This window comes from Myotis yumanensis, unplaced genomic scaffold, assembly GCF_028538775.1.
Source record: "Myotis yumanensis isolate MYYU_CA2020_CCGP unplaced genomic scaffold, mMyoYum1.0.hap1 SCAF_18, whole genome shotgun sequence".
Lineage (NCBI taxonomy): Eukaryota > Metazoa > Chordata > Mammalia > Chiroptera > Vespertilionidae > Myotis > Myotis yumanensis.
The window spans coordinates 8,596,077-8,621,724 of record NW_027223769.1 but is presented as its reverse complement, the minus strand read 5'-3'; the positions used below and the strand labels follow the sequence as shown (position 1 = coordinate 8,621,724).

At 53.4% G+C, this 25,648-nt stretch overlaps 2 protein-coding genes across 9 annotated transcripts; both read left to right on the top strand.

The window, feature by feature from the left end:
- Positions 1-931: 931 nt before the first annotated feature.
- On the top strand, positions 932-14,921 carry LSR (lipolysis stimulated lipoprotein receptor). Of its 6 annotated transcripts, none has more exons than XM_070398087.1 (10): positions 935-1,080; positions 2,200-2,544; positions 7,801-7,920; positions 9,828-9,884; positions 10,422-10,568; positions 13,189-13,350; positions 13,520-13,576; positions 13,669-13,800; positions 14,086-14,705; positions 14,793-14,921. In XM_070398087.1, exons 1-10 carry the CDS (start codon positions 972-974, stop codon positions 14,826-14,828), a joined length of 1,785 nt encoding a protein of 594 aa, XP_070254188.1. In that variant the 5' UTR covers positions 935-971; the 3' UTR covers positions 14,829-14,921. The 6 variants fall into 6 exon arrangements, with proteins under 6 accessions (XP_070254191.1, XP_070254190.1, XP_070254188.1 ...); XM_070398086.1 differs by having other exon boundaries at positions 13,517-13,576; XM_070398090.1 differs by lacking the exon at positions 13,669-13,800 and having other exon boundaries at positions 932-1,080.
- Positions 14,922-15,432: 511 nt separating this feature from the next.
- USF2 (upstream transcription factor 2, c-fos interacting) lies at positions 15,433-25,589 on the top strand. 3 transcript variants are annotated; one of them, XM_070398796.1, is made up of 10 exons: positions 15,433-16,072; positions 16,332-16,378; positions 16,487-16,605; positions 16,712-16,831; positions 17,339-17,489; positions 17,610-17,697; positions 17,987-18,045; positions 24,513-24,607; positions 24,716-24,844; positions 24,938-25,589. In XM_070398796.1, the coding sequence occupies exons 1-10, from the start codon at positions 16,011-16,013 to the stop codon at positions 25,025-25,027; spliced, it is 960 nt and encodes a 319-aa protein (XP_070254897.1). In that variant the 5' UTR covers positions 15,433-16,010; the 3' UTR covers positions 25,028-25,589. The 3 variants fall into 3 exon arrangements, with proteins under 3 accessions (XP_070254897.1, XP_070254896.1, XP_070254898.1); XM_070398795.1 differs by having other exon boundaries at positions 16,712-16,912; XM_070398797.1 differs by lacking the exon at positions 16,712-16,831 and having other exon boundaries at positions 15,435-16,072.
- Positions 25,590-25,648: the final 59 nt, after the last annotated feature.

Genomic DNA, 25,648 nt, shown 5'->3' with positions numbered 1-25,648 from the left:
ATGGAGGGAGGTGGAGAAAACTTCGGAAGTAGAATTCCAACTTTTCCTGGGCCTGATTCCCTGGGCTTCCCAAGAGGGGCAGAGCGTCCCTTTCAGGAACCTCGCTTCGTTTTTTAAGTCAATGCAGTATGTGGAAGGCATGGCACTGGCCAGGTAGGCAGTTGGACAGAGCGTCGTCCCCATACCCTCTGATCCCGTCAGGGCACAAAAAAGAATCAACCAAGAATACATAAATAACTGGAACCACAAACCGGTGTTATTTCCCCCTCTTTCTCTTATCCTCTCTCTCAAATCAGTCAATCAGTAAATTTTAAAAAAGTACGTGAAAGACACAAGAGCACCTCGTCCACAGGGACTCACTCGTCCCGCCTCGCAGGGTGTATCCAGGCGGGTCCATCGCCAGCCCGGGAGAGGGGAGAGAAGGAACAGGTGCGCACAGGGATCCTGCCCGCTCAACAGGTGAGTCACCCCAGCTGAGTCTCGGTTCTCGTGAGTCACACTCCGCTCGGCTGGGCACGAGCAGAAGACAGGATCCCAGGTCTGTAGGCGCGCTCCCGGCGGGCGGTAACTTGGTTCCGACCCTACGGGCCAGCGCGCACCTGGGCCAGCCCACTTCCGGGCAGGGAGGTGGAGGAGCCCCTTCCACCGCCCACCCCCTTGCCCAACCCTCTCTTCTCACTCTGTGTACCTGGGCCGATCCATTCCCCAGAGCGCATAGGGGGTGGAGTGACTAGGAGAAACACAGTGAGTCAAGCAAGTGTCTCCCCGAAAAGCTGGAAGTGTTCTTCATCCACGCCGTTTCCGCTCATTAAAACCCTAGAACTGGGCAGGGTGGCCTGGGAATAGGGACAAAGATCGGAACTGGGAAGGGGAGGAGCATGTACCCCTCCCAGCCTTGGTGCGCGCCGCGCCCCCTACCCTCCGGGTACCCAGCAGGGGACGCGCGGACCGGACGTGCCCAGACGGCCGCGATGGCGCCAGGGGCAGGCGGCCGGAGCTGGGTGCTGGGCTCCTACCCGGGCACTCCGGGTTGGGGCGCGGTCGTCTTTATGTGGCTCTTTCTTGGTACTTTGTGCACAGGTACGGAGAGCGGGGCCCCTGGTGCCGCGGAAGGGCGGGAGGGCATTATAGAAACGGGATGAATGAAGTTCTGCACCTCCGAGGAGGCAGGAGAGCTGGGGGAGGGGAATCGGGAAGACCAGGACCTTCCGATCCCAGGGTCTCCGAGATCCCTGGTGTACGGTGTGAGGGGAATTCCGGTTTGCGTTGGAAGCGGTCCCCCGCCCTTGTTCGGGGATAGCAGGAAGTGAAACTCCGGGGCCGAAAACCCTGGAGCGCAAGGAGAATGGAACTCTGTGAGGGCAGGGGTGAAGGGACCCCCACCCGATCAGCGGGAAAGGCCAGGAAGGAGACGTGAGCGCACGCGGACATTTCTACGTCCTGGGGCAATGGGGAGCGGGCACTCGAGACCAAGAAACAGTGCCCAGGCTTCTGATGGGTGTCCCTCAGGCTCGAAGTATCTGTGCGTAAGGGTCTGGTAGGATGGACTTCTAATGGACTTGGTTTGAAACCATCTTCTGCTGGCAAGTTTTCGCTGGATCAGATGTTTGTTTGGGTGGGGACGTGGGCGGGGGGGGGGGGCGGGATTTTATCTTTCTGCAAGCACTTTGGGCATATTTATTTGAAATGGCTTTGGGTAGGGTGAGATGGGAGGCTGATGGAGACATTGTTGAGCTTTACCTACTCCATGACAAAGCAGTTCAGACAACTCCAAAATTAACCCTCCAGTCCACAAAAGTTGGGGTAATTTGGAACAATGGTTTTGAAGTGGGGCCTCCAGCACTTCAGCACTTGCCTGTATGGGCCACAGAGAGGAGCCCTTTCTGTGAGAGAATGGGCAAGGGAAGAGGGGGCTGGGGTGGTTCAGAGGACACACTCTGGGAAGAGAGCTGGCAGGATGTTCCAAGAAATCTGGCCATCTGACCTTGCACCTGTCACTTCAGCCCCACGGGCCTATAAAATGGGCATGATTATCAGAGCTGCCCCACCAGTCCTGAGGATTAAGGATCAGTGTATGCCAGGCTCTCTATAAAACCATACACTTGTAAGTGTCGAGTTGGTGACAAAGGTTGTTGCTTATTTCTGCTGAAGCACATTCCAGCGTTCGTAGTGGTCCCTACTGACTCCTCTCGCCCTCAGCTCCTGCCAGTGCCATCCAAGTGACTGTGTCAGACCCCTACCACGTGGTGATCCTCTTCCAGCCCGTGACCCTGCCCTGCACCTACCAGTTGACCACGACCCCCACAGCACCCATCGTGATCTGGAAGTACAAGTCTTTCTGCCGGGACCGCATCGCTGATGCCTTTTCACCAGCCAGTGTTGACAACCAGCTCAATGCCCAGCTGGCAGCTGGTAACCCGGGCTACAACCCCTATGTGGAGTGTCAGGACAGTGTGCGTACTGTCAGGGTTGTAGCCACTAAGCAGGGCAATGCTGTGACCCTGGGAGACTACTACCAGGGCCGGAGGATCACCATAACAGGAAGTATGTTGGGTGGGGCAAGGGAGAAGGCAGGGGATGCTTGCGCAGGCTCCCTTGGGTGCAACCTGGAGTCCCCACCTGGAAGCTCGTTAGCACCAGTGTCTGAAATGACTGACAAAGGGAGGACCCTTCCTTCTATCCATCCATCCATTCCTTTATATAACAGCAAAGAGTTAAGGAGCACCTAACAGACACCAGGTGTTGTTTGGTGCCTTGGAAATACAGCAGTAAAGAAAATTATTAAATTCTTTCCCTTGTGGAGCTCGAAATCCAGTGAGGGAGACAAGATAAATACAACACATATTCTCAAGTGCTTGGAAATAAAGACGAGTGGGTAATGGAGAGAGAGGCAGGGTTCTATAATACTAATATTACCAGTAATAGTAAGTAAAATTTCTGTAAGTAACGACTTAAAAGGACCTCCTATGTGCCAGGCTGTAATTCCAGGCTTGTGATTAACTCATTTAGACTCCACAATTGTGTGAGTAGATTCTGCTACTGTCATTTCACAGAGGCCCAGAGAGGCAACATGACTTGTACAGGGTCACAGAGCTGATAACAGAGCTGGGATTCTAAGTCAGCCTCTTTGGGTCTAGTCTCTAAGCTGGTAACTCCTTTGCTTGACCAGGGTGGGGTGAGAGATTTTAATGGAGAAGGTCTATGACTTGCCAGCGCATTACATTATTCTCCCACTGAGTCCTTACGTCCACATTTTCCACTCAAAAACGGAGACACAGAGAGGTTAAGTAGCTCATCTAAGCACACAGAGCTAGAGCTGGGATTTTAACCCAGGCAGCCCTGGGAGCCCTTTTCCGTGACCTTAATTCTGCCTAATGATGGGAAGTGCCTGTTAGGACTAAGTAAGGGGTGGAGGGGAAGTTGTTCATTCATTCATCTGTTCAGATAGTATTTATCGAGCATTTACCAAGTCCTAGGCACTGGGGATGGGGTGGTGATCAGGACATCTGATAGCCCTGCCCTCAAGGAGGTGACGGGGTAGTGGGGTGAGGCAGATAGTAAACATCAGATAAAGAGTAAGAGAATATTAGAGAGTATATGTATTACAATAAAACAGACCTGGGTGTTGTGCTGTATGGAGTGACTCGAGTGCACACCTTAAGAACTACACAAATGTAGTTTGAGGAGGGACTGGGACTGGATCCTAAAGAATCTAGAAAGCAGCTCTAGCTGGTTTGGCTCAGTGGATAGAGCGTCGGCCTGCGAACTGAAAGGTCCCAGGTTTGATTCTGGTCAAGGGCACATGCCCGGGTTGTGGGCTCAATCCCCAGTGAGGGGTGTGCAGGAGGCAGCCGATCAATGATTCTCTCTCATCATTGATGTTTCTATCTCTCCCTCTTCCTTCCTCTCTGAAATCAATAGAAGGCAGAGAGGAAGGTGATGGGAAGGAGTGGGTGAGGAGTGAAGGCTCACCCATTAAATGGATTTATCCTTTTACTGTCTTAAAACAAGATTAAAGTTTTAGTCTTGGGCATGGGAGCAGAGGAGTGAAGGGAGTGTCCCTTTGCAGACCCCAAGAGACCAGGGCCAGGGCACACTCCTCCCCTCACTCTGTAGACCATGGACGAAAGGCAAGGTTCCAGGTACTGAGCCTGTCAGTCCTGTTTCTAGGAGAGACCAGATCTACTTGCCCTGAATTTCCATGGGCAGTTCAGTCCAAAGCATCCTGCTGTTCTTGAGGACAAAGGGCTTCTTGGGGGTTAACCTGCCCTGTACCTTTCCCGCTCCCACCAGGACCAGGTGGGACAGCCTGGCTGGCTGGAATCATGCCTGTGCTGAGTCCAAAACTCCAGAGTGGCCCTCAGGCTCCAGCTGGGGCAGATTCTTCATATCCTGGAGGCCTCACAGGCCCAGGTCTTTCAAGCGGCCTTGATCCGGCCCATGTTTGATGTAGGCTGTGGGCATCCATTGTATCTACGTCCTCTCAGGAAAGCCAGTAGCCATAGGAGCTTCCTTCATTTCAGCCTTGAAAGTAGTGAAAAGTTGACTTTCCTGTGGTGTCCCAAGGGTCACCAGCATCAGGTCTTAAGTGAAAGTGGTTCGGGGCAAACTGAAATGTTAGTTCACCCTCAGAGTCTCTCAGCTCAGTGGGGCCTCACCGCCTTCCATTCTTCCCTGCTGTGGGTGATGTGGGTGCCTGGATAGGAGCTCTGTTTCTACCTCAGGCTGCTTGGGGTCCATGTGTCACCCTCTCCCTCAGTAACATGACCAGAGAGCCCATGGGGCCCCCGAGATTGTAAGGGCCCTCTGTTGTGTGCTGATACGGAACCAGAGGCTCAGAGGTGTGGAGGAGGCCCAGCTTCTGTTTCCAACTGGATACCAGTGTCTTCTCCCTGTACCTAAAACACTTGGAGCAATGCCCAGCCCCGTGTGTCAGGACCAGACATAATACAGGGAACAGGGCGCGCCTGGCAGGAAGGAGGTGGGCCCAGGCCTTAGAATTGATCAAAAGAAGCTGTAAATCCATATTTTTCATGGGTTTTAGAAACATGCAAGCCAAACAAAACACGTCAAGGCCCGGGTGTGGGCCACAGGAGCCCAGATTTCATCTCCTGGCCCATAAGCTTTTGCTATGGCATGGGGTTCCTGTCCACCTCTTCATTGTTGGGCAGGGACCTGTCCTGGAGCTCTGGTTTGGAGAGGTGTAGTCAGAGTCTGGTTTGAAAGATAGGCTGAGAAAATGATGGTGTTCTGGAGAGTCCAGAAAGTTTGGGAGAATGTAGTTAAGAGTTTTATAGGATTCAGTGAAAGAATATGTGCAAAGGAACCCAGCACATAGCAGAAACTCCGTAATTGGTGGCCAGATACCTGACCATGGAGGGGTGCTATGTCCCCCACTCCTTCATGTCTGCTGCGAAGGTCACCCTCCTTGCACAACCCCTCCTCCACACTGGCACTTTCTGTCTTCCCTGATTGTTTTTCTCTGTATTGCTTGCCACCATCTGACATGCCACATATTTAACCTTTTTTACTTGTCTCTCCCAGTTAAGGACTGCTATAAGGGCAGGGGTTTATATCTGTGGTCCATAGCAGTGGTTCTCAAATTGTTAGTTTTAGGGCCTCTACTCTTTTGTTGTTGTTAATCCTCATCTGAGCATATTTTTCCTTTGATTTTTAGAGAGAGTGGAAGGGAAGGGGGGAGAGAGAAACATCAATGTGAGATAGAGACATTGGTTGCCTCTCGCATGCGCCCTGATTGGGGGAGGGGGGAGATCAAGCCTGCAACCGAGGTATGTGCCCTTAACCGGAGTCAAACCTGGGACCCTTCAGTCTGAGGGCCGACACTATCCACTGAGCCAAACTGGCTAGGGCTAGGGCCTCTACATTCTTAATTACTGAGATCCTCAAAGAATTTTGTTTTTGTAGCTAGCAAACTGAGAGAAGTTTAAAAAATATTTAAGCTGACAGTGATAAACTCTTCATAAGTTAATATGGATAACATACTTTAACGAAAATATTACCGTATTTTCCAAAACAAAATAAGAAACTTTAATGAAAATTGCATCGTTGCTTTATAATTTTGCTCATCTCCTTGAAGTCTGGCTGAGTAGAAATTGTGATAGCGTGTGTCATGTAGCCTCTGGAATACTCCACAGTACATTCAGAGATTAAGTGAAAAAGGCAAATAACATCTTAGTATTATTATGCAAGTAATTTTGATCTCTGGGATCCTCTGAAAAGGTCTTGGGGAACCCCAGGAGCCACAGATCACACTTTGAGAACTGTTGCTGTCGAGTATACCACATGCCTCAGATACTGCCTGGAACATAGGATGCTTTCAGTAATTATGTGAAATGTTGACTGTATTAAGGGCATATTTGAATAAAACCAGGTGCCTAGACTCCTGGAACAGACTACGGTAGCTAAGGGAGGTCGACGCTAGGACGGAAGGGGTTCATTTCCCAGTCCCCCTGTGTCAGGCACTCTTGACTCAGCGGTGACTGAGACCAGGGTCTGCTTGTGTGGAGTTCAGATTCTGGGTGGGATCAGGAGTGCTCAGCCTCTAAGCTAGCTGATACAGTGTAGCAGTGGGGCAGGGGAGCTGTGCCAGTGGAATGGAACCCGCCCTGCCAGGGTCTGAGAACACAGTGCCGGGCAGAAGAACTAGCACAGGTGCAAGCAGAGGCAGGTGTGGGCCAGCATGCTGGGCCCAGTGAGGAGGCCAGAGTGTCCAGAGTAGTGAGTGAAGGAGATTGGTGGGGGTGAGGCTGGTGTGTCCGGTAGCGAGATCAAACCAAGGGCCTGTGGGCCAGGGAAGGGCTTTTGGAGTGATGGAGGTAGACGTATCGAAAGGAGGGTTTGTCTATGGATGTGAGCTCTTTCCAAAGGAGGAAGGCTCCGGTTCTTTTTCATTTCTTTGGCAAGTGGCTGATGCCCTGGTGAGTGCCAGGTGCTGCAGACTGGGGCACACACAGTTACTGCCCTCGACTGTCTTGGAGAAGGGCAGCGGGTACGTGGGGCAATGTGGTAGGCAAGTCATCGGAGGCCCGAGTGCCAGAGCTTTTGGGAAGAAACTGGCTGGTGGCTGTGGCGTGTTCCTGTTGCCAGCTCGGTCCCACCTGCCCCACGCTGGTGCATACCTGAAGGGATTTAACTAATTAGGGCCTGGAGCATAGAGAGGAAACGGAAATGCTGACAGACTTCCATTACTGGTGTAATTAACAGGCTCCTTGCCCCGAGCAGCTTCGTACCTGAGCGTCCCCAAGCCCTGGGCCTGACCTGGATTGTGGGGGCTGACGGGTGGATGGATTAGGGAACTGGGACGGTCCAGGTCTTTCTCCCTCACATACACACACCCCGTTTTTTTCTCATGCCTCCACGAATTCTGATTCCTAGAATCTGAGCTACTTACCTCTGCTCCCTTACCCTGGGCCCACGCCCTGGGCCTACATCAGGCTCCCTGGTAGTTCACAGTGGGGGCAGTAACTTTTGCTGTGAGAGGTACAGAGAATGGCTGTTAATTCTGAATTGCTGGCTCTGGAGTCAAGGCCACTGATGAGCTGGACAACTTTGGGTGGGTCAGGTCATCTCATCTATGAACCGGGAAGGGTAACACTGCCCACCTCACAGATTTCTTGAATACCCCATGCCAAGTGTTTAATGCAAAGCCTAAGAGGAAGCACTGCCTGGTCTGAATTGTCTCATAGCCACTCTTCGCACCTGCAGTCCCATTCCCTGATGTCTCCATGGTGGGAGGCTCCGGCCTCCCCACAGTGGCTTCACACTCTCCTCCTGGTACAGATGCTGACCTGACCTTTGACCAGACGGCTTGGGGGGACAGTGGTGTGTATTACTGCTCTGTGGTCTCGGCCCAGGACCTCCAGGGGAACAATGAGGCCTACGCAGAGCTCATCGTCCTGGGTGAGTGGGCTGGGCCCTGAGGGCCTGGGAAGGGGAGGGGAGGGGGGCCTCTTCTCCCACTTCTGCATGTCTCCCTCTGTCCTCCAGCTCACCCTCTGGGCTCTGTCGCCTGCTTTGCTCTCCCCACATGGCACCATCAGTCACTTGGGCTTACCTGTGCCTTGCACCCTAGGCAGAGACTCCCTCCCCCCACATTTCAAGTAAGCCACAGCCAAACTAAGAGTGGAAGGAATGGGGGACCAGATCTCTTCTTGTCTCATTTTTTAAAAAAATACAGAAATGGTCAGAGTTGGTTGGCAGTGAGTGAGGAGGGTTGATGGTATGTGTAATTGAGAAGGGAGCTGGACCCACCTTCTGTCACATCTCCAGGGCCACGTCTGACCCCAGAGGCCCTTGCCAAAGCACAGGAACCTTGCCCTCTGCCTGCTGGGATGGCGTTTTGTGGCTTATACAGTGCGTGCTTCCCTCAGGCCAGGCCCCTCCAAATGCCCAGGTGCAGGGTGGGGTAGCCACCAGCAGCCCTGTCTGGCCATGAGGCCCCTTTACGTGTGTGGAAGGGATGTTGCCGTTAGCCAGATGCTCTGTTCTCAGCCAACACATATAGTCTCGTGTGACATCTATATGTGAAATGCTGCCCGGCTACACACTGCCATCAGATGCATGTTACAAGGAAACACATGTGTGAATGAGCACACATGCTGAGGGAGCATGCTGCAGGGGCTCAGACCATGTGACAGTTCGCTCGTGGGTGACAATGCATGCACCAGTGACCCAGAGAACCTCTGCTTGTCCTTGGTGAACTGTACAATCTGCATTAGCAGTTCTCAAAATGCAGTCTCGGGACCTACTTATGCTCTGAAAAATTATTGAGGATCTCAAAAGAGTTTTTGTGTATGTTTCTGTGGGTTATGTCTATAGTTGGTTAACATAGAGATTGAAACTGGAAAATTTTTAAAGCAAGATACACAAGGACATAATCCATTACCATCAAAGTGATGATGTTGTGTCATCGCATGTCACAATGACAGCAAAAAGGGCAAATAATGGCTTAGTGTTATGAAAATCAGTTTGGCTTTGGGGACAGGACCACACTTTGAGAACTGCTGGTTTGGATGGTGGAAAACCCCTCATGGGGCATGTGGCATGGAGTGTGTGAGCTCTGGATAGAGGCTGGTGGAGAGCTGGGTGTATAGATGCCCCTGCGATATGCTCGTGGGCACACATCACTGATGGCACCTGAGGGAAGGCACTAGCTGGGCCATGAGACTTGCAGATGGGACAGAATGCATGGACCGAGATGGGACCCTTATGGACTAAAGAACCAGGGCCACACTAACTTTTAGGGCTGTAGGCACTTTTGCCTTCATGGGAAGGCATTAAAAAAAATTATATATATATATATATTTATGATTACTTTGCTATAAAAACCATTTGTTATATATTTGGTATTATTATATTTTTTCTTCAGATTTAAAAATAAAAATATTTTCAAGGTCCCTAGGACACTGCCTATTATGCCTGATGGACCAGGACTGTCCTTATCACATGGGATGGGTTCAACCCTTTGGGGCAATAGGACCCATGTATGTGGAAAAGATGAAGTGCTCAAATTCAGTTCACACCTTCAGAACCTATGGGAAATGTACTGGGACCCTTTGGGGCAACAGAATCCCCTGAGGCATGAGAGAGGGTAAATTATGTGATGGAAGCCTTCTGGAAAACAGCACCCATGTGGGTGGGGGGGCTGGGGAGGGCAGGAACCAAGTGCTATGATCCTCCTAGGCCACCACCCTATCTGATGCTTCCAGGCACACCTTCACCCTGATAAGCCTGGAGCTGGGCTTCTGGGGAGAGGCAGCCTGGGCTGGCTCTTGCCAGCATAATATGTCTCTCTTTTGTCCCTCCAGGCAGGACCTCGGGGGTGGCTGAGCTCTTACCTGGTTTTCAGGCGGGGCCCATGGAAGGTATGGGGGTGGAGGCCCCTACACACCACTTACTGCTTCTAAGTATTCTCCCCCCACCCCACTAAATGCCGCTCGCTGTGGACCCCCACTAACCTTGCCTGACTCCAACTCATGGCATCTAGTGACCTGGCTCTGGGCTTTGGGGTGGGCAGGGAGCCTAAGGGTGGCCTGGGGTGTAGGCAGGAGGCTCCTGTGACTGGTACCTGTAGAGTTCTTCTGGGGTTTGGGATCTGGGCAGCTGGCTCTTTGTCCCTCTCTCAGGCTACAGCCTGTCTTGCTCTGGCTAGGTCACCTCTCCTTTTCTGCCTTGCCCCGATGAGTCCAGGGCGAGTTCCTTTGGGACCGGCCTGAATTGTAGAGGAGTGGGCAGCCCTCTGCTGCTGCGCCCCAGCTTCTGGCATGGAGACTCCAGCAAGGGCTACAGCTTCCCTGACAAGCTTTGCAGACAGCTTCGCCCACCCATCTCTGCACTGTCCTGCTGTGTCCCTGTTCCCACCCAGGCCTCCTGGCTCAGGGCCTGCTCCCATCTCTCTGCAGACTGGCTGTTCGTGGTTGTTGTCTGCCTAGCTGTCTTCCTTGTCTTCCTCCTCCTGGGCATCTGCTGGTGTCAGTGCTGCCCGCACACCTGTTGCTGTTACGTCCGGTGCCCCTGCTGCCCAGACAAGTGCTGCTGTCCAGAGGCTTGTGAGTGTCCCTCGAGTGACCACCCCCATTCAGCAACTTGCCTGGGTCCAAGGGGAGGAGGTGCTACTGGTCTGGAGGTTATGAGGTGAGCAATTTGGGAGAAAGTGGGTCAAGGAGGACCAGCAGATTTAGATTTTTATTTACATACTTTAACTTTTCATTTATTTTGATTCTTCATTTGAGTTTTTCTTTTTGAAAGTATAATCTATATGCATGGTAAGAAAAACTCAAATAGTACAAATCAGTCACTGTAGAGTAAATCTCCCTTTAAAAACAAAATCTTAAGTCAAAAGGTAAGAAACCAAACGAGGTTTCATAATAATTTCAGCATCACATAATTTAAGCAAATTAAAAAACCTCATCCACACAACCATTTGGATTTTATACGGGGACTATGTTTAAAGACATGTCTAGCACATGAGTAGCACCTGGAGAGTTGGGAATGGAAGTGGGGAAGGAAGCAAACGAAGCAGGAGGGGAAAGAAGGAAGAAAGTGAGTCCCTCCTCCCGCTGCCCCCTGGCTCCTCTGCAGGGACTGTCTGGTAAACCAGCACCTCTGCACTCAGTTGTTTTGAAGTTTTAATCAACTTTGACATGGACATTTATGTGGGCCACTTTCAGCCATGCATATATGTATCTAGTCTCTTGCACTGAAAATAGGCCATGAAAGCACACTTCTCTACTAGTCCTTAGTAAGTTCAACACTCCCACCTTTTCCTTTATCATTGTAAAGGTTACTGTATCTTTGGTTGATGAACAGATGACCTTGACAGCTAGAAACATAACTTTACACATGAGGAGCACCTAGAACATGAGACCAAAAGAGGGACAGACCTGCTTCTCTCATGGCACCTGCCCATTTCTAGGCCAGTAGTGAACAAGTGATGGAAAGAATGATGCATGTACTCCAGATGGGTGTATGTCTGTGTACTTACATTTAAAGCTCATACACATGATTTCAGTATAACGCAGTCCAAGCTGCGTTAAAAGTTGAATCACAAGCGATTTTTTAAGGTGGAGGTTTGAGGCCTGGCCTGCCTCCTTACCTGCTTGGAAGCCCAGTAAATCCCCCTTATTTAGTCTCCTCTTCTGTAAAATGGGACTATGGCAGAGCCCTCTGTATAGGGTGAATGTGGGAAACTGGTGTGTCCAGCATTTACTGCAGGGTTCGGCCTACATGAAGTGTTCCACACTCACTAGCCATTGGACATTGCTGCTGTCAGCATCGGCAGTGACCGAGGGCCAGAGAGCAAATCAGAGCCCTGCCACTCACACCTCAGAGCAGTGTTCCCTCTCTGAGCCTGTTTCTCCTACCTCAAGGGGTGTCGTGAGCATTAAGGGAAGACTGTGAGCGTCCCTAGCACAGGGCTGTGACTCACTCCATGCCGACTAATTCTGTGGCCACTGGGCTCAGTGGTGGGCAAACTGGTTCCTCAAAATAACACTCCCTGGAAAAAATTTGCTATCTGGGGACTTAAGCTATCACCTTTCTTGTCATTTTTAGTTGGGAGCTTCTGGCTTACCTGGTGGATGTTGGTCCGTTTCACAGGTGGAAAGGGACTCCCAAGGGCTATAACCAAATTTGCAGTTACCCCACAAATTAGGTTAAGGCTGGGGCCAGGACTGCAAATTCTCTCCACTCTGAATCTGTTATCCAAACTGAGGCCCCATTAATTCCCTACCAGAGGCTGCATTACTCCACAGCTATAGTGACAGCCACAGCCCTCCTGGGCCATCTGAAAGCAAATCCCACAGCAAATTAGAAATCAGCCAGTCACCTGAGCTACTGGGGGGCTTCTGGGGGGACCACTGAGCCTTTTGCTTCCCCACTGAATCAGCAGTGAAGGGACCTTTCTGAGCCTATCTCCACGCCCTATTCCTCCTACCCCCACCCCCACTCCCATTTTCCTGTTAAGAAGCCCAGGGAAGAAACAACGTGCCTGGGCAGTGACTGTGCTGCAGGAGCAGCCACCAGAACCCAGCCTCTGGCCTGGAGAGGAAGGCAGCAGGGAGGATTTGCCCTCGAACTGTCAAGCCTAGAACCAGGAGGGGGTGAAGGCAGAGTAAGTGGGTACAGCCACTAGGAGAATCCCCATGACCTCGAGCTCAGGAAGATGCCATGGCGAGGATCCAGCAGGCCTGAGGGGAGCAGGCATGGGATTCCCCTGCCCCGAGATGATTTGTTTTCTAAAGCTGGGACTCAGCTGCCAACTGGAATGTTTTGGCCTGTGGGTCCAGCACGTGGGTTTATCTAAAGGGGCATCTTCTCCCTTTGCTCTGTGAATGCAGGCCCAAGGTGGCCACTTCTGATAAGGTGGCTAGAGAGTTGGGATTTTATGTAAAACCTCGACAAATGTTGGTGAACATCACTGCTAAAGAAAACATGTCCTGCCAGATTGGGGCTGCGGGCTGCAGCGTACATCCCTGTTCTCAAAGCTCCGTGAGGAATCACACAGGAGGTGTGGACTCGATGACAGACCTACAGAAACCAAGTCCCCAGGGAGGCTCCACAACTGGGGATGGGGAGAAGGTCGAGGCACATGTCCCTCTGGTCCTTGTATCATAGGGAAGGGCAGTATGGCTCCTGGCCACCATCTCATGCTTTGTGTGTCTTAACCAGTGTATGCTGCTGGCAAAGCAGCCACCTCAGGCGTCCCGAGCATCTACGCCCCTAGCACCTATGCTTACCTTTCTCCTGCCAAGACCCCACCCCCGGCAACCATGATTCCTATGGGCACCGTTTACAATGGATACTCTGGAGACTTTGACAAGAACAGCTCAGGTGAGGTCTGGGGGAGCCAGGAGCAACTAGGGGAGGGATAGGCTGGGCATTTGGGCACTAAGAGGTATGGGGCTGGAAGGAAGAGAGGACTGGGGGCAGGGGAAGGGGGCTGGGAATGCAGGACTTTGCTCCAGGGGAGCAGCCACTGACAGCCATTCTCCCCCAGTAGGTGGCTGTAGCTCCCAGGTACCCCTGCTTCGTGATGCAGACAGCAGTGTGACCTCTGGTAAGAACCAAGTGTTACTAAGTTGGACATGCCTGTAAGGGAGGGGGACTGGGCCAGCACCCAAATTCACCACCTCCATCTCCTGTCTCCAGAAGTCCGTAGTGGCTACAGAATTCAGGCCAGCCAGCAGGATGACTCTATGCGAGTCCTATACTACATGGAGAAAGAACTGGCCAACTTTGACCCTTCTCGACCTGGCCCCCCCAACAGCCGTGTAGAGAGGGGTGAGGAACCTTGGAGTTTGAGGGGTTGCAGAGGTGGGGGGTGGGGCACATCTCCCGGATTACCTGTCCCAAGGATGCTTGCAAATCCTGGACAGGGTACCTCCTTCCTTCCCTACCATGGCCAGTGAGAATTGTATGGGACACTGCATGTCATCCCTTAACAGGTGGGAGAAGTCTCGGGCCCTGTAGAGAGTGTATGAGGCAGTGGTAACACTGCTGGACCCTAGAGCTCCTGGCATTAGGTCCTGACCTCCCAGCAGTCAGTGACACATCCCTTCCCTACAGCCATGAGTGAAGTCACCTCCCTCCATGAAGACGACTGGAGATCGCGGCCTTCCCGCGGCCCTGCCCTCACCCCAATCCTGGATGAGGAATGGGGTCGCCGCTCCCCTCGGAGTCCAAGGAGGTGGGAGCAAGAGCCCCTCACAGAACGGCCCAGGAGTGGCTGGGGGGCCGGGCGTCCCCGGGCTCGCTCTGTGGATGCTCTGGATGACCTTACACGGCCAGGCTCTGCTGAATCAGGGAGGAGGTCTCCTCCAAATAGTGGGAAGAGAGGCCGAGCTTATGCGCACCCCCGAAGCCGCAGCCGTGATGACCTCTACGACCAAGAGGACCCAAGGGGCTTTCCACACTCCCAGGAACCCCACTTCGATGACTTCAGGTCTAGAGACCGCCCTGGTGCTGACCCTAGGAACCGCTCCCACCGCGCTCGGGATGCTCGGAACGAGAGGTCCACGGACCCGGACCCCCAATATGATGGTCGGCTTCTGGAAGAGGCCTTGAGGAGAAAGGGGCCAGCGGAGAGGAGACCTTACCGGGAGGAAGAGGACGCCTACTACCCCCCAGCGCCTCCCCCTTACTCTGAGACCGACTCCCAGGCCTCACGGGAGCGGAGGCTCAAGAAGGTGAGTGGACAGCCTTCCCTGGCCTGCATTCCTGGACCCTCTCCAGCCCTAAGCTCACACACCCTTTTCTTTCTTTCTCCTTTGCAGAACTTGGCCCTGAGTCGGGAAAGTTTAGTCGTCTGATCTCCTTTTGTATGTAGTTTTGTACTTTTTTTTTTTAATTTGAGGAACTGTTGATGTTCCTCTTCTAATAAAATATATAATCACAAGGCCTAATGTGGAGGGAAGCGCTTATTTTGTTGCGTGAGGTGGGGCCCCGGAGAGCTGCCCTGCGTGTGGGCACAGGGTCCCCTGCCCCTGCTCCCCGTACTTGCCCTGCGCCCTGGGCAGGACCAGCTGTCTCCTCCCGCTCCCCTAGGCGGGGAGTGCGCACCCGCTGGCTCCGCCCCGCCCTGCGTGCGCGCCCCAGCCCCGTCCGGACGTGCGCATGCGCCTCGGGCCTCCGCCTTCGCGCACTTTAGCCGAAACGGGAGCGCGCATGCGCGCTCCACTACCGTTCCACTCCATTCACACGCGCCCCCCGCCCTCCCCCCTGACGACTTCACCGTCTCCAAACCCCGCGGCCTGCCTCGTCCCCCGGCGTTCTATCCGGGCTCGCGTTCCACCCGGCGGCCCGCTGGCGAGTGCCAGGCAGTCCGGGGGCGGGGGCGACCCCGCGCCGCGCCGAGACCCGGCCGGCGCGCGCCCGCGGCCATCGGAGACAAACAGCGTGCGCGTTCCCCGGGGGCTGCCCTCCCCGCGCGTCGGCCCGGGATCGCGCTGCCGCCGCCGCGCGCGCGCAGCTCAAGTAAAGGAGGAAAAAAAAGGAGGAAAAAATAGAAAGCGGCGACTGCTACCGCAGCGATCCGCCGCGGGACTGGGCCAGGCCGGGCGGCTGACGCTCGAGCCGGCGATCCAGGGGAGGCGGCGGCCGTCCAGGTCGGGCCGGATTAAAAAAAAAAAGTCGCGGCGGCGGCGGCGGCTCCGGGAAGGAGGCCCGAGGGCCGCGTGCAGCGGGCGGGGGGCGGCCGCTGCGTCCCGGAGCCCAGAGCCGGCGCGAGCCGGCAGGAGGGCGGGCGGAGGTGGCGGCGGCGGCGGCTGCAGGAAAAGCGCGGCGGCGGCATCTCCTCCTCACATGACCCCACTGTTTGTCCCCGTGATCAGCGCGAGCGGCTCCCGTGTCTCCTCCGTCCCCTCCTGCCGCGCGGCGTGAGCGCCGGGCTCGGGGGCCCCCCCGGCCGCCCGCCCGCCCCCTCCCCTCCCTCCCTCCCCACCCCTCCCCTCCCCTCCCCCGGGCCCCGCGCCCCCCCCCGCCCCCACCCCCCCATGGACATGCTGGACCCGGGTCTGGATCCCGCTGCCTCGGCTACCGCTGCTGCCGCCGCCAGGTAAGGGTGCCGGCCGGCCGTGCCCCCGCGCCCCGCTCCGGCCCTTCGGCCTGGCGGGCGGGCCGCCATGATCCCGAGCGACCGCCCGGCCCAGCTCAAAATGGAGGCCGCGAGGGAGGGGGACCGTGCTAGTGCCCCAGCCCCGGGTCCTAGCGGAGCCTCAGCCCCCGAAAGGGCCGGGCGGGACGGGGGCGCTGCACCTGAGCAGAGGGGCGGGGGCGCGGGCGGCCCTGACCCCCTTTACCCGCCCTCCCCGCAGCCACGACAAAGGACCCGAGGCCGAGGAGGGCGTCGAGCTGCAGGAGGGTGAGTGCTCGCTCGGCGCCGGGCTGCGGCCTGCGCCCGGGGCGGGCCCCGGGGGTGCCCAGGCCCTCGGGACCGCTGACTGTCGCCCCGACCCTCCTTGGACCGTAGGCGGGGACGGCCCCGGGGCGGAGGAGCAGACTGCGGTGGCTATCGCCAGCGTCCAGCAGGCGGCGTTCAGCGACCACAACATCCAGTACCAGTTCCGCACAGAGAATAATGGAGGACAGGTGAGAGGGGGGGCGCTGCGGGCCGGAGGGTCGGGTCGGGAGGGGCTGGGACCCGGCCCCTGCCCGGGCCCTAGCGCTGGCCTCGCTGCTCTGCCGCCCCCTGCAGGTGACATACCGCGTAGTCCAGGTGACTGATGGTCAGCTGGATGGCCAGGGCGACGCGGCGGGCGCCGTCAGCGTCGTGTCGACGGCTGCCTTTGCTGGGGGGCAGCAGGCTGTGACCCAGGTGGGTGTGGATGGGGCAGCCCAGCGCCCCGGCCCTGCTGCTGCCTCTGTGCCCCCAGGTCCTGCAGCACCCTTCCCACTGGTAGGTCCTCAGCAGTGCCGGGGGGACGGAGAGGGTACACTGACCGTTTTGGGGGAGTCCCAGTGGGTGGGGCATGTGCAACACAGATGCTGCCGTCAGGCTGTCAGGCTGTGTGGGTTAAATTCCTGTTCTGCACAGTGAAATCTTGGACCAGATCTTTGGAACATCGTTTTTTTTTTTTTCTTTTTTAAACTTGGGATCATGGTAATAGAAAAGTCTCTTTCTCAGAGGTAAAAGTCAGTTGGTTCACCAAATGATTGCCGAGTGTCTGCAGGTCCCAGGGCCCTCTGAGACATCGGCAGAGTAGTACATACAGAGGGGTCCCACCCTCCGTAGAGGATGCAGCATCCATCAAACAGGGCGACAAGGGGAGAGTTTGGGGAACAAGATGGCTAAGGGTGGCCTCTGTGTCCTCCTACTCCCCAGGCTGTAATCCAAAATCCCTTCAGCAATGGCGGCAGCCCAGCAGCTGAGGCTGTCAGTGGGGAGGCACGATTTGCCTATTTCCCAGCGTCCAGTGTGGGAGATACCACGGCTGTGTCGGTACAGACCACAGACCAGAGCTTGCAGGCCGGAGGTAAAGGGAGGAAGGGGCCGAGGTGGAAGGCAGGGGAGGCAACAGGCCCATCAGGGAGGGATTCCCCAGCCATTTCTGACTCTGCCCCCAGTTTTAGCACTAACCCGGCTTTCCCTACAGGCCAGTTCTATGTCATGATGACGCCCCAGGACGTGCTTCAGACAGGAACGCAAAGGACGATTGCACCGCGGACCCATCCCTACTCCCCGTATGTGCAGGAGACCTGGGCCCAGGGGCAGGGGACACTGGGAGGGCCTGGTGTGGGGCCGAAGGAAGGAAAGGTTTTCTGGAGTAGAAGTCAGGCAGTTGAGCACGCAGTAGGCACTTGATATATTTTTTGGTCTGTTTTTGTTTCTTTAGTATAAAGAAAGTATCATTTCCTCTTTCTTCCTACATATGAATATGTCTTACAAAGGTCATTTTCAAGTCTGACTTCTTAATAGATGCTTGGACAAATGGGCCCTGAGATGACATGTGCCCATTTATCCCTCTTCTAGGAAAATTGATGGAACTAGAACACCCCGGGATGAGAGAAGGAGAGCTCAGCACAATGAAGGTAAAGTCAGTGTGGAGCCCCTGCGCCAGTCCCAGGCCTTGGCCTCACCGGCACTGCCAGGCGGGCCTTGTGTTTGGTCACAGATCACTGGGCATGCTCCACATGAGAGAGGTGTTGAATGCTGGAAAAGTAGAAACCGGTGGAGGAGGTTCATTGTCTGTAACCGATAGGTAGGATGAATGGACTGGAATGTGTTTTGTCATCCTGGCTAGTTTTGAATTAAGGGCCAGCATCAGAAATGGCAGGTTTCACTCGGCTGCAGTGGCTCAGTGGTTGAGTGTGGACCTATGAAACAGGAGGTCACGGTTCGATTCCCAGTCACGACACATGCCTGGGTTGCTGGCTTGATCTCCAGTAGGGGACGTGCAGGAGGCGGCCAATCAATGATTTTCTCTCATCATTGATGTTTCTTGCCGTCTCCCTTCCTCTCTGAACTCAATAAGAATATATTAAATAAATATAAATAAATAAGTAAATAAAATAGCAGGTTTCACATTCACATATGGATTTCCTGCTCCCCTGGACCTTCGTTTCCATTGGCAACTGTTGTGTTTGAGTCCGTCATTTCCCTGCCTGCCTGGCTTCCAGAAGTAACTCTGGTCTGATAGTGGGCACATCTGAGGATGAAACTGCAGGAACCTGTGCCTCTGGCTAGCCAAGGCTGGAGCATCCTGCCCTTATAAACACCAAATCCAACCTAAGGTCATTTTTGGCTCTTTTTGCTGTCCCCTAGTTTCCCACTCAACCTCTGCCTCCAGTCAGGAGCCACTATGATCGATGTAGGAGCATTCAAGTCCAGGGGAATTCTTACATCCAAACAACTGTCCTTTAGCAAATATTTCCTGAAGATAGATTCTGGGCCAGGTATGGGGCATGTAGAGTGTCAGAGAAGTTTAGGAGTTCAGGCTAGTGTCTGACTGAGCACTGACCACCAGGGGGTTAGTCTTTGGGAGGGCCTGCCAGACAGAGGGAGCACAGGCTGGAAGGGGGGGTGGCAGAGAGGAGTCAAGTTGCTTTGGAGGGTACTGGCTTGGTTGTTGCAGAGGTTCCATGTGGAGTGCTTGGAAAGGGAGCCAGGAGAGTCAAGGAAGGCCCTGAAAGCCAGGGTGAGACCCCACAGTCCTAAAGGTCTTCGATTGGGGATGGCTCTGCAGCTTTGATCTAAGCATCTCACTAAATTGAGGCATTCATTCAGCACGTACATACGATGTGCCAGCCCTTCTAGGTTTTCAGATAGTGGGTAATCGAACAGATGAGGTCTTGGCTCTCGTAGTGTTTATTCTGGTAGGAAAAACAGAAATTGCACAAAGCTACAATATGACGTCAGATAGCAGGAAGGAAGATAAAGCTAGGTAATGGTGGCAGTATAGGCCTCTAAGGTGACATTTGAGCAGAGGCCTGAACAGACCTTAAGGAATGGGCCAGTCAAATACTGGGGGAGGGTCCCAGGCAGAGGGATGAGCAAGTGCAAACACCCAGGCCTGAGTCAGAACAGACTTGGCATGTATGAAGAAGAGCAGAATTCAGGAAAGGAAAGAGGAAGTTGGCAGAGTTACAGGAAGATTGGTCGGGCCAGATCCTTGTAAGAGGCCCTCCCAGTGTCCCTGCTCTTGGATATTTATTGTAGTTTGAGGGGAAACCAACAGAGGGTTTGTGTATGGAGGTCAGATAGTAGAAAAATAGGAGGTGACTGCAGATGTCTGGCCTGAGACAGGCTGAAGAATCAGGATTTCATGAATCAGGGTTTCATGATGGGGTCAGGTTGGTTTGAAAAGGGAAGGAGTGAGTGAGTCTGAGCTTGGTTTTGGGGTGTGGCAAGTTTGAGGGGCCTCCTGTAGGCTACCCAGCAGTTTTGTATCTACTGCTTAGGTCATATGACCTCAGACTGGTTCTTAATCTCTGCACCTGTTTAGTCCTCTCAGTAAGATGTTAACCCATCTCCTGCAGAGGCTCAGAGTGAGGATGCACGAGCTGAGACGTTTGAGTGCCCGGCAGTGTGGTGTGCCCCCCAGTGAGACTGTAGCAAACCACTCTTGGGATACCATCTAGCCACCCTCTACCTCACTCTCATTCGTTGCCTCTCACAGTTAATCCACCTGCAAAAAGTCTGGAATCTTTCTCCTATAAAAAAGTCTTTCATAACCTTGCTTTTACCCTCCAGCTGTATCCTGCCCTCTCCTAACCTGCAGAGTATTTGGGCCACCTTTTACCCTTCCTGTACCCTTGGCAGTCTGGCTCTTTTCTCTACCTAAATGGCTCCATTTAAGGCTATCCTTGACAGCCTCATTGCCAAACCCATTGGCTTTCTTCCCTGTCTGTGCTGTACACACCTGACCCTGCCTATTCCCAGCATTTTGGTAATGATCCTTTCTGCTCTACCTGCTCTGATTCTCCTACACTCTGCCTCTTTTTCACAGCCTGCTCCTTAGAGCAGGGCTTCCCAGATGCTCCGGGAAGCTTGTTAACAATCAAGGTCTCCGGGCTGTCCTCACAGTCTTTGAATGGGTAGGACAGAGGGAGTTCCAGAAGTCTGTATTTTGACAAGTTCCCCACATGATTCTTCACATTGTGCAAGGCTGGGGAACTGCTTTGGCTTGTGGTGTTTCTTAAGGTCTGATCCCGTCTCAGGTCAGTCTCAGGAGAGTGAAATGTTAGGCTCGGGAATTGTCAATATCCCAAAGCCCCATCCCCAGTTGTAGGTGCTCAGTATTTCTCTGAGGGGTTTCTGCTGGCTTTCTCCTATGGGACTCCAAAAAGGTGAAACCTGCCCCTCTATGTCCCTGCGGGGCTTACTTGAACTCCAGGCTCATTTTGAGCTGCTTGCTCAAAGTACCATTTCTGGGTGTCCTTGAGACACCTCAGACTCAGTGTGTCCACACAGAACCGCTGTCTCTCCTCCCTAAAGGCTCCCATGCAACATTCCTTTTCCCACTGCAGCAAGGGGCACCCCTGTCATAAGTGTCCAGGCCAGAACTGAAAGCCAGGCCACCTTCAACTCTGCCCTCGGCCCTCATCCCCCAAACCTGAGATTCTTTGCTGAAGTGGACTTCAGATCAGCTTCTCTTTCTCCTTTTTACGTCTTTCCCACCAGTTCTTGGTACTGTGGGACCCGTCTCTGGCCTCCTCATGAACTGGGGCATGTGTCCTGCCTGAAGGGTGGCCTTTGCAGCACCCATTGCTGCCATGTCAGTTTTGGGTCCACTGTTGTGAGAACCTCTTCAGTAGCCAAAAATCCAGATCTTTATGTGAAATCCAATTTTTTAAGATGGACCTGCTTTCTTTATTTCATTAGTTTCCACTCTTAATGCTACTAATTCATTCCTTCTACTTACTGAGGGTTTAATTTGCTAGGGTTTTTTTTCTTCTACTTTTTAAAGATCATTTTAAACTTATTTTCCCAATACAAACCTTTCTAGTTACAAATTTCATTTTAACACTTGCTTTAGCTACATCCCATTTGGATATGTCGTGTTTTCATTATCTTTCAGTTAAAAATATTTTTCGGTTTTCCTTGTGATTTCTTCTTTGACTCATGTTTTATTTAGAGGTGTGTTGCTTCATTTCCTGATATGTGTGGATTTTCTAGATGTCTTTTGCTATTGATTTTTAATTTAGTTTTATTATACTCTGTAACTTTAGTTCTTTGAAATTTATTAGGATTAGTTATGTGGCCCCGAATGTGGTCTGTCTTGGTGACAGTTTCTGTGGGTTTGCTGCTGTTGCGGAGTGTCCCCTCAGTGTCAGCTTGGTCAAGTTGGTTGACAGTGTTCAGGTTTCCTATCCTGATTTTTTTGTCTTTTGTTCTGTTAGTTACTGAGAGAGGAGTGTTGATGTCTCCAAGTATATTTGTGAGTTTGTTCACTTCTCCCTTTTGTCCTGGCAGATTTTACTTCTCAATTGTGTTTTAAGTGTTGTGTGGGTATAACTGAAGCACTTCTGTGGATACATGTGGCCTTGGTCTTAACTAATCTTCCTCCATTTCAGATGTACCAAAATGGTCTTCCCAAGCCCCAGGTCTGACCACATCACTACCTGCTTAATGAAAGGCCCCAGACTCAAGGGCCTGAACTCCTAGAGTAAGAGATAAGGTCCAGACTCATTAGCAGGCATTCAAGGTCTGCACAGCCTATTTTTACAACCTTTTCCTGTCACCCTGTTCCATGCGCCCAAGTATTTCAGTGTCACCATTTCTGGGATCTTGACACCTGTCTGCCTGATGCCTCTCCCCTCGGAAACTAGCCCAAATATTTCCTCTCTAAAACTGTGAGGCTACACCCTACCCCACTCTCAGGCAGAGACCATTGCTCTACCCTGGAGTTCCCAGGCACTTGGCACAATCTCCAGTTATAACACATACCCTCGAGTGTTTGTACCATGTCCCCTGTCACGTGCACTTCACAGTGGTGCCAGCAGGACAGAGACTGAATTGACTGTGGGTTCCAGCCTCTCAGAGTGCCACGGCAGGCAGTACTTTTTTTATCTTAATCCTCACCTGAGGGCATGCTTAGAGAGAGGAAGGAGGAGAGAGAGAAACATCAATTCAGCTGCCTCTCTCACACACCCTGACCGGGGATCAAACTGCAACCCAGTTATGTGCCCTGACTGGGAATCAAACCAGCAACCTTCAGTGCACAAGACAATGCTCAACTAACTGAGCCACTCCTGCTGGGTGGCAATATGTTTTTAAGAAGTAAATGCAAACTAGAGATGTGCCACGCCCCTGTCTGCCCCCTGGTGGCTGGAAATGAGGAGTACGTGGGAGATGCTGCTACAGCCCAGCGCCCAGGCCGGTGCATGCTGGACTGCCGGGGGAGGGAAGGAACCGAGGAGGCATTGCTGCGAGTGCCTCAGCTGAAACCTCGCGAATGGAGCAGGCACGCAGCTGAGGGGTGAGGGTGTGGGCCTGGGCTGCACTCTTGGCTCTGCTGCAGGTTTTGGCCACCGAGTTCCGGAGACTAAGACAGACAAGGCTGTCCTTGAAGGGAAGGTTCTTCTCACACCCCAGCAACAGGGCCCAGGGCTGGAGTCAGATGAAGCTCTGTGCTGGGCACATTCTTGTCATGATATTAGGGAGGTTTCTGAGGAAAGAGGAGAGCGAGGGAGGAAGAAGGGCCAGGGAGGAGGAGAGTCCACAGAGGAAGGTGTTGTCACCCAGGCCAAAGTGGAAGAGCCCTGAGAGGTAGGGAGGACTGGTCAGCAATGAGTGGATAAAACCAGTGCCAGGAGAAGATTTGTCTGTCAGTGGCCAGGTGTGTTCTTTGAGGGAACACCAGGGTCAGGGGCAGTGCCAGCCTCAGAGGAGGTACTGGCCAACCCCTCCTTTCCCACCCTCCCTCGGCCCCCTCCACAATCTCCCATCAACACTGCCCAACCCTGAGAAATATCTTCTCACCCTCCTTTCCAGATCCTATTAGCCCAGTTCCCTCTCTACAGACACTGCCCACATTTGTCCACAGGAACTGAGAGTTGGGGGATAGCTGGGCGTCTTTGTCCCCACAATGCCTAGTACTTGGAAGGTAAAGAAAGGCTGAGACAGGTTTGCTTCAATGGTCCCCAAACCAGGGGTGTCAGGCTCCAATGCAGGCAGACCCCAGGCCGCTGTCGTAAGTCAGGATGTGCAGGCCAGGTGAGAAGCCAGAGAGGAGATATGCCCTGCCCGAGGGGGCAGCTACTGCTCAGCTCAGCTGGCAGTGTGAGAGTGTGGCGTTTTATAAAACAAAACCACAAGTCTGGGTATTTTTCAAGTGAAACCTTCCATTAATTTGCCATCCCTGGTCTTTAAGAGGATTCATGTTGTTCCTGGGTTACCCAATGCCCTGATAGGCCAGGCCCCTGAGAGCCACCACTGCCAGTTTGGAGATGTGGGGCATGCTGTCGGGGCCCTGGAGAAGGGTTTTAAACAGATAAGACATGGCCAGACTGTGACTTACAGATGAAGAAAAAGCAGACTCAGGGTACGCAGTGCCCTGGGGAAACCCGAGGACTGTGGACAGTCACGTACAGGGGCTGTGGGGACTAGTGGGGGCTCTCAGTTCCCATGCACAGGGACTCCGGCCCATTCTTGCCTCTCAAGAGTACATGCCCACTGTAGCCACAACTCCTTTCTTCCAAAGATGTTAACTATTACGTGAAATTTCCTTATTTTAAAATGTTGACTCAAATTTTAAAAGTAGGCAAACAAAATGAACCCACTGTCCCCCATGGTTAATTCTGCTTTAAAGGTATATGTGGTACTTGAGAGCGAGACTTTGTTTGTTTCTCTTGAGAAGCACTGGGAAGCAGGCGGGGAAGCTGGCGGCCTGCCTTCAGATCTTGACTCTAGATTTGCTAGCAGTGTGACCCTGCCCAAGGCCCGTGCCCTCCCTCAGCAGCCTGGGGTCTGCCGGCACCTGCCTCGGGAGGCAAATCGCCTAGCCGCACAGAAAGTGCTATAAACCTAGCTGTTGATACTGCTATTGTGCCTACAGTGGAGCGGAGGCGGAGGGACAAGATCAACAACTGGATTGTCCAACTTTCAAAAATCATTCCAGATTGTAACACAGACAACAGCAAGACAGGAGCGGTGAGTGCCCCTGGCGCCACCCAGAAAGTCTGCCTGGACCACTGGGGTGAGCCAGTAGGCAGAGGCCAGTGGGCAGTGCTCACTCTAATGCTCTTGCCCGTCCCCCAGAGTAAAGGAGGGATCCTGTCAAAGGCCTGCGACTACATCCGGGAGCTGCGCCAGACCAACCAGCGCATGCAGGAGACCTTCAAGGAGGCCGAACGGCTGCAGATGGATAATGAGCTCCTGAGGCAACAGGTGAGTGCCAGGGCTGGGAGTTGGGTGGAGGACCCAGGACCCCAGGGTGCAGGGAACTATCCCTGGCCCCTTGTGCCCTCTCATGTCTGCCAGATTGAGGAGCTGAAGAATGAGAATGCCGTGCTTCGAGCCCAGCTGCAGCAGCACAACCTGGAGATGGTGGGCGAGAGCAACCGGCAGTGACGCCCTTCCCGTCGTGCGCAGGCCCTCCTCTGGGACTGCTGCCCCTCCCCCAGCCCTTAGCACAGAGAGGGACAGATGCCCCTCCCCCAGCTGCGTTTTTTTATAGTAGATTTTTAACAAAAAAAAAATGGGGAGAAGTAATGCATTTCTTTGGATAAACACCCACTGCTCTCCTGGATGTGGAAATGACCTCCCTCCCCCATCTGTCTGCCCCTTCTCCTGGCCCTCACTAAGCCCCAGCACTTCTAGTGGTCTCGCCTGGAGGCAAAAGGGAGGAGGACAGAGGCCCTGCCATATCCCGCTGCCTCTTTTGGCCTCTAGAGGTACTGACATGGTGCTTACGGGCAGGAGGGGAGCCTTTGGGGGGCCATCCCTGGGACCTGGACCTAAGAAGGGAGGCCATGTCTCACCCCACCTCTTGTTTCTGGATTCCTGCTCCCCTTTGAGTGTGTGTGTGTGTGTGTGTGTGTGTGTTTTAATTTTCTTTATGGAAAAATGGACAAAAAATAGAGAGAGAGGTATTTAACTGCAATAAACTGGCCCCATGTGGCCCCGCCTTGTCTGTTTGCGTATTTGTCCATCTCAGGTATGGGCAGGGGTCATGGGGTCTGTGCAGAGCTC

Bases quoted from the DNA above. Each gene is read 5' to 3' on its own strand.
- LSR (XM_070398086.1), top strand. From the start codon at position 972: ATGGCGCCAGGGGCAGGCGGCCGGAGCTGGGTGCTGGGCTCCTACCCG. The intron at 13,351-13,516 runs GTGAGGTCTGGG...ATTCTCCCCCAG, and splicing joins CTTTGACAAGAACAGCTCAG to TAGGTGGCTGTAGCTCCCAG. The intron at 13,801-14,085 runs GTGAGGAACCTT...CCTTCCCTACAG, and splicing joins CAACAGCCGTGTAGAGAGGG to CCATGAGTGAAGTCACCTCC.
- USF2 (XM_070398795.1), top strand. From the start codon at position 16,011: ATGGACATGCTGGACCCGGGTCTGGATCCCGCTGCCTCGGCTACCGCT. The intron at 16,913-17,338 runs GTAGGTCCTCAG...CCTACTCCCCAG, and splicing joins CTGCAGCACCCTTCCCACTG to GCTGTAATCCAAAATCCCTT. The intron at 18,046-24,512 runs GTAAAGTCAGTG...TTGTGCCTACAG, and splicing joins GAGAGCTCAGCACAATGAAG to TGGAGCGGAGGCGGAGGGAC.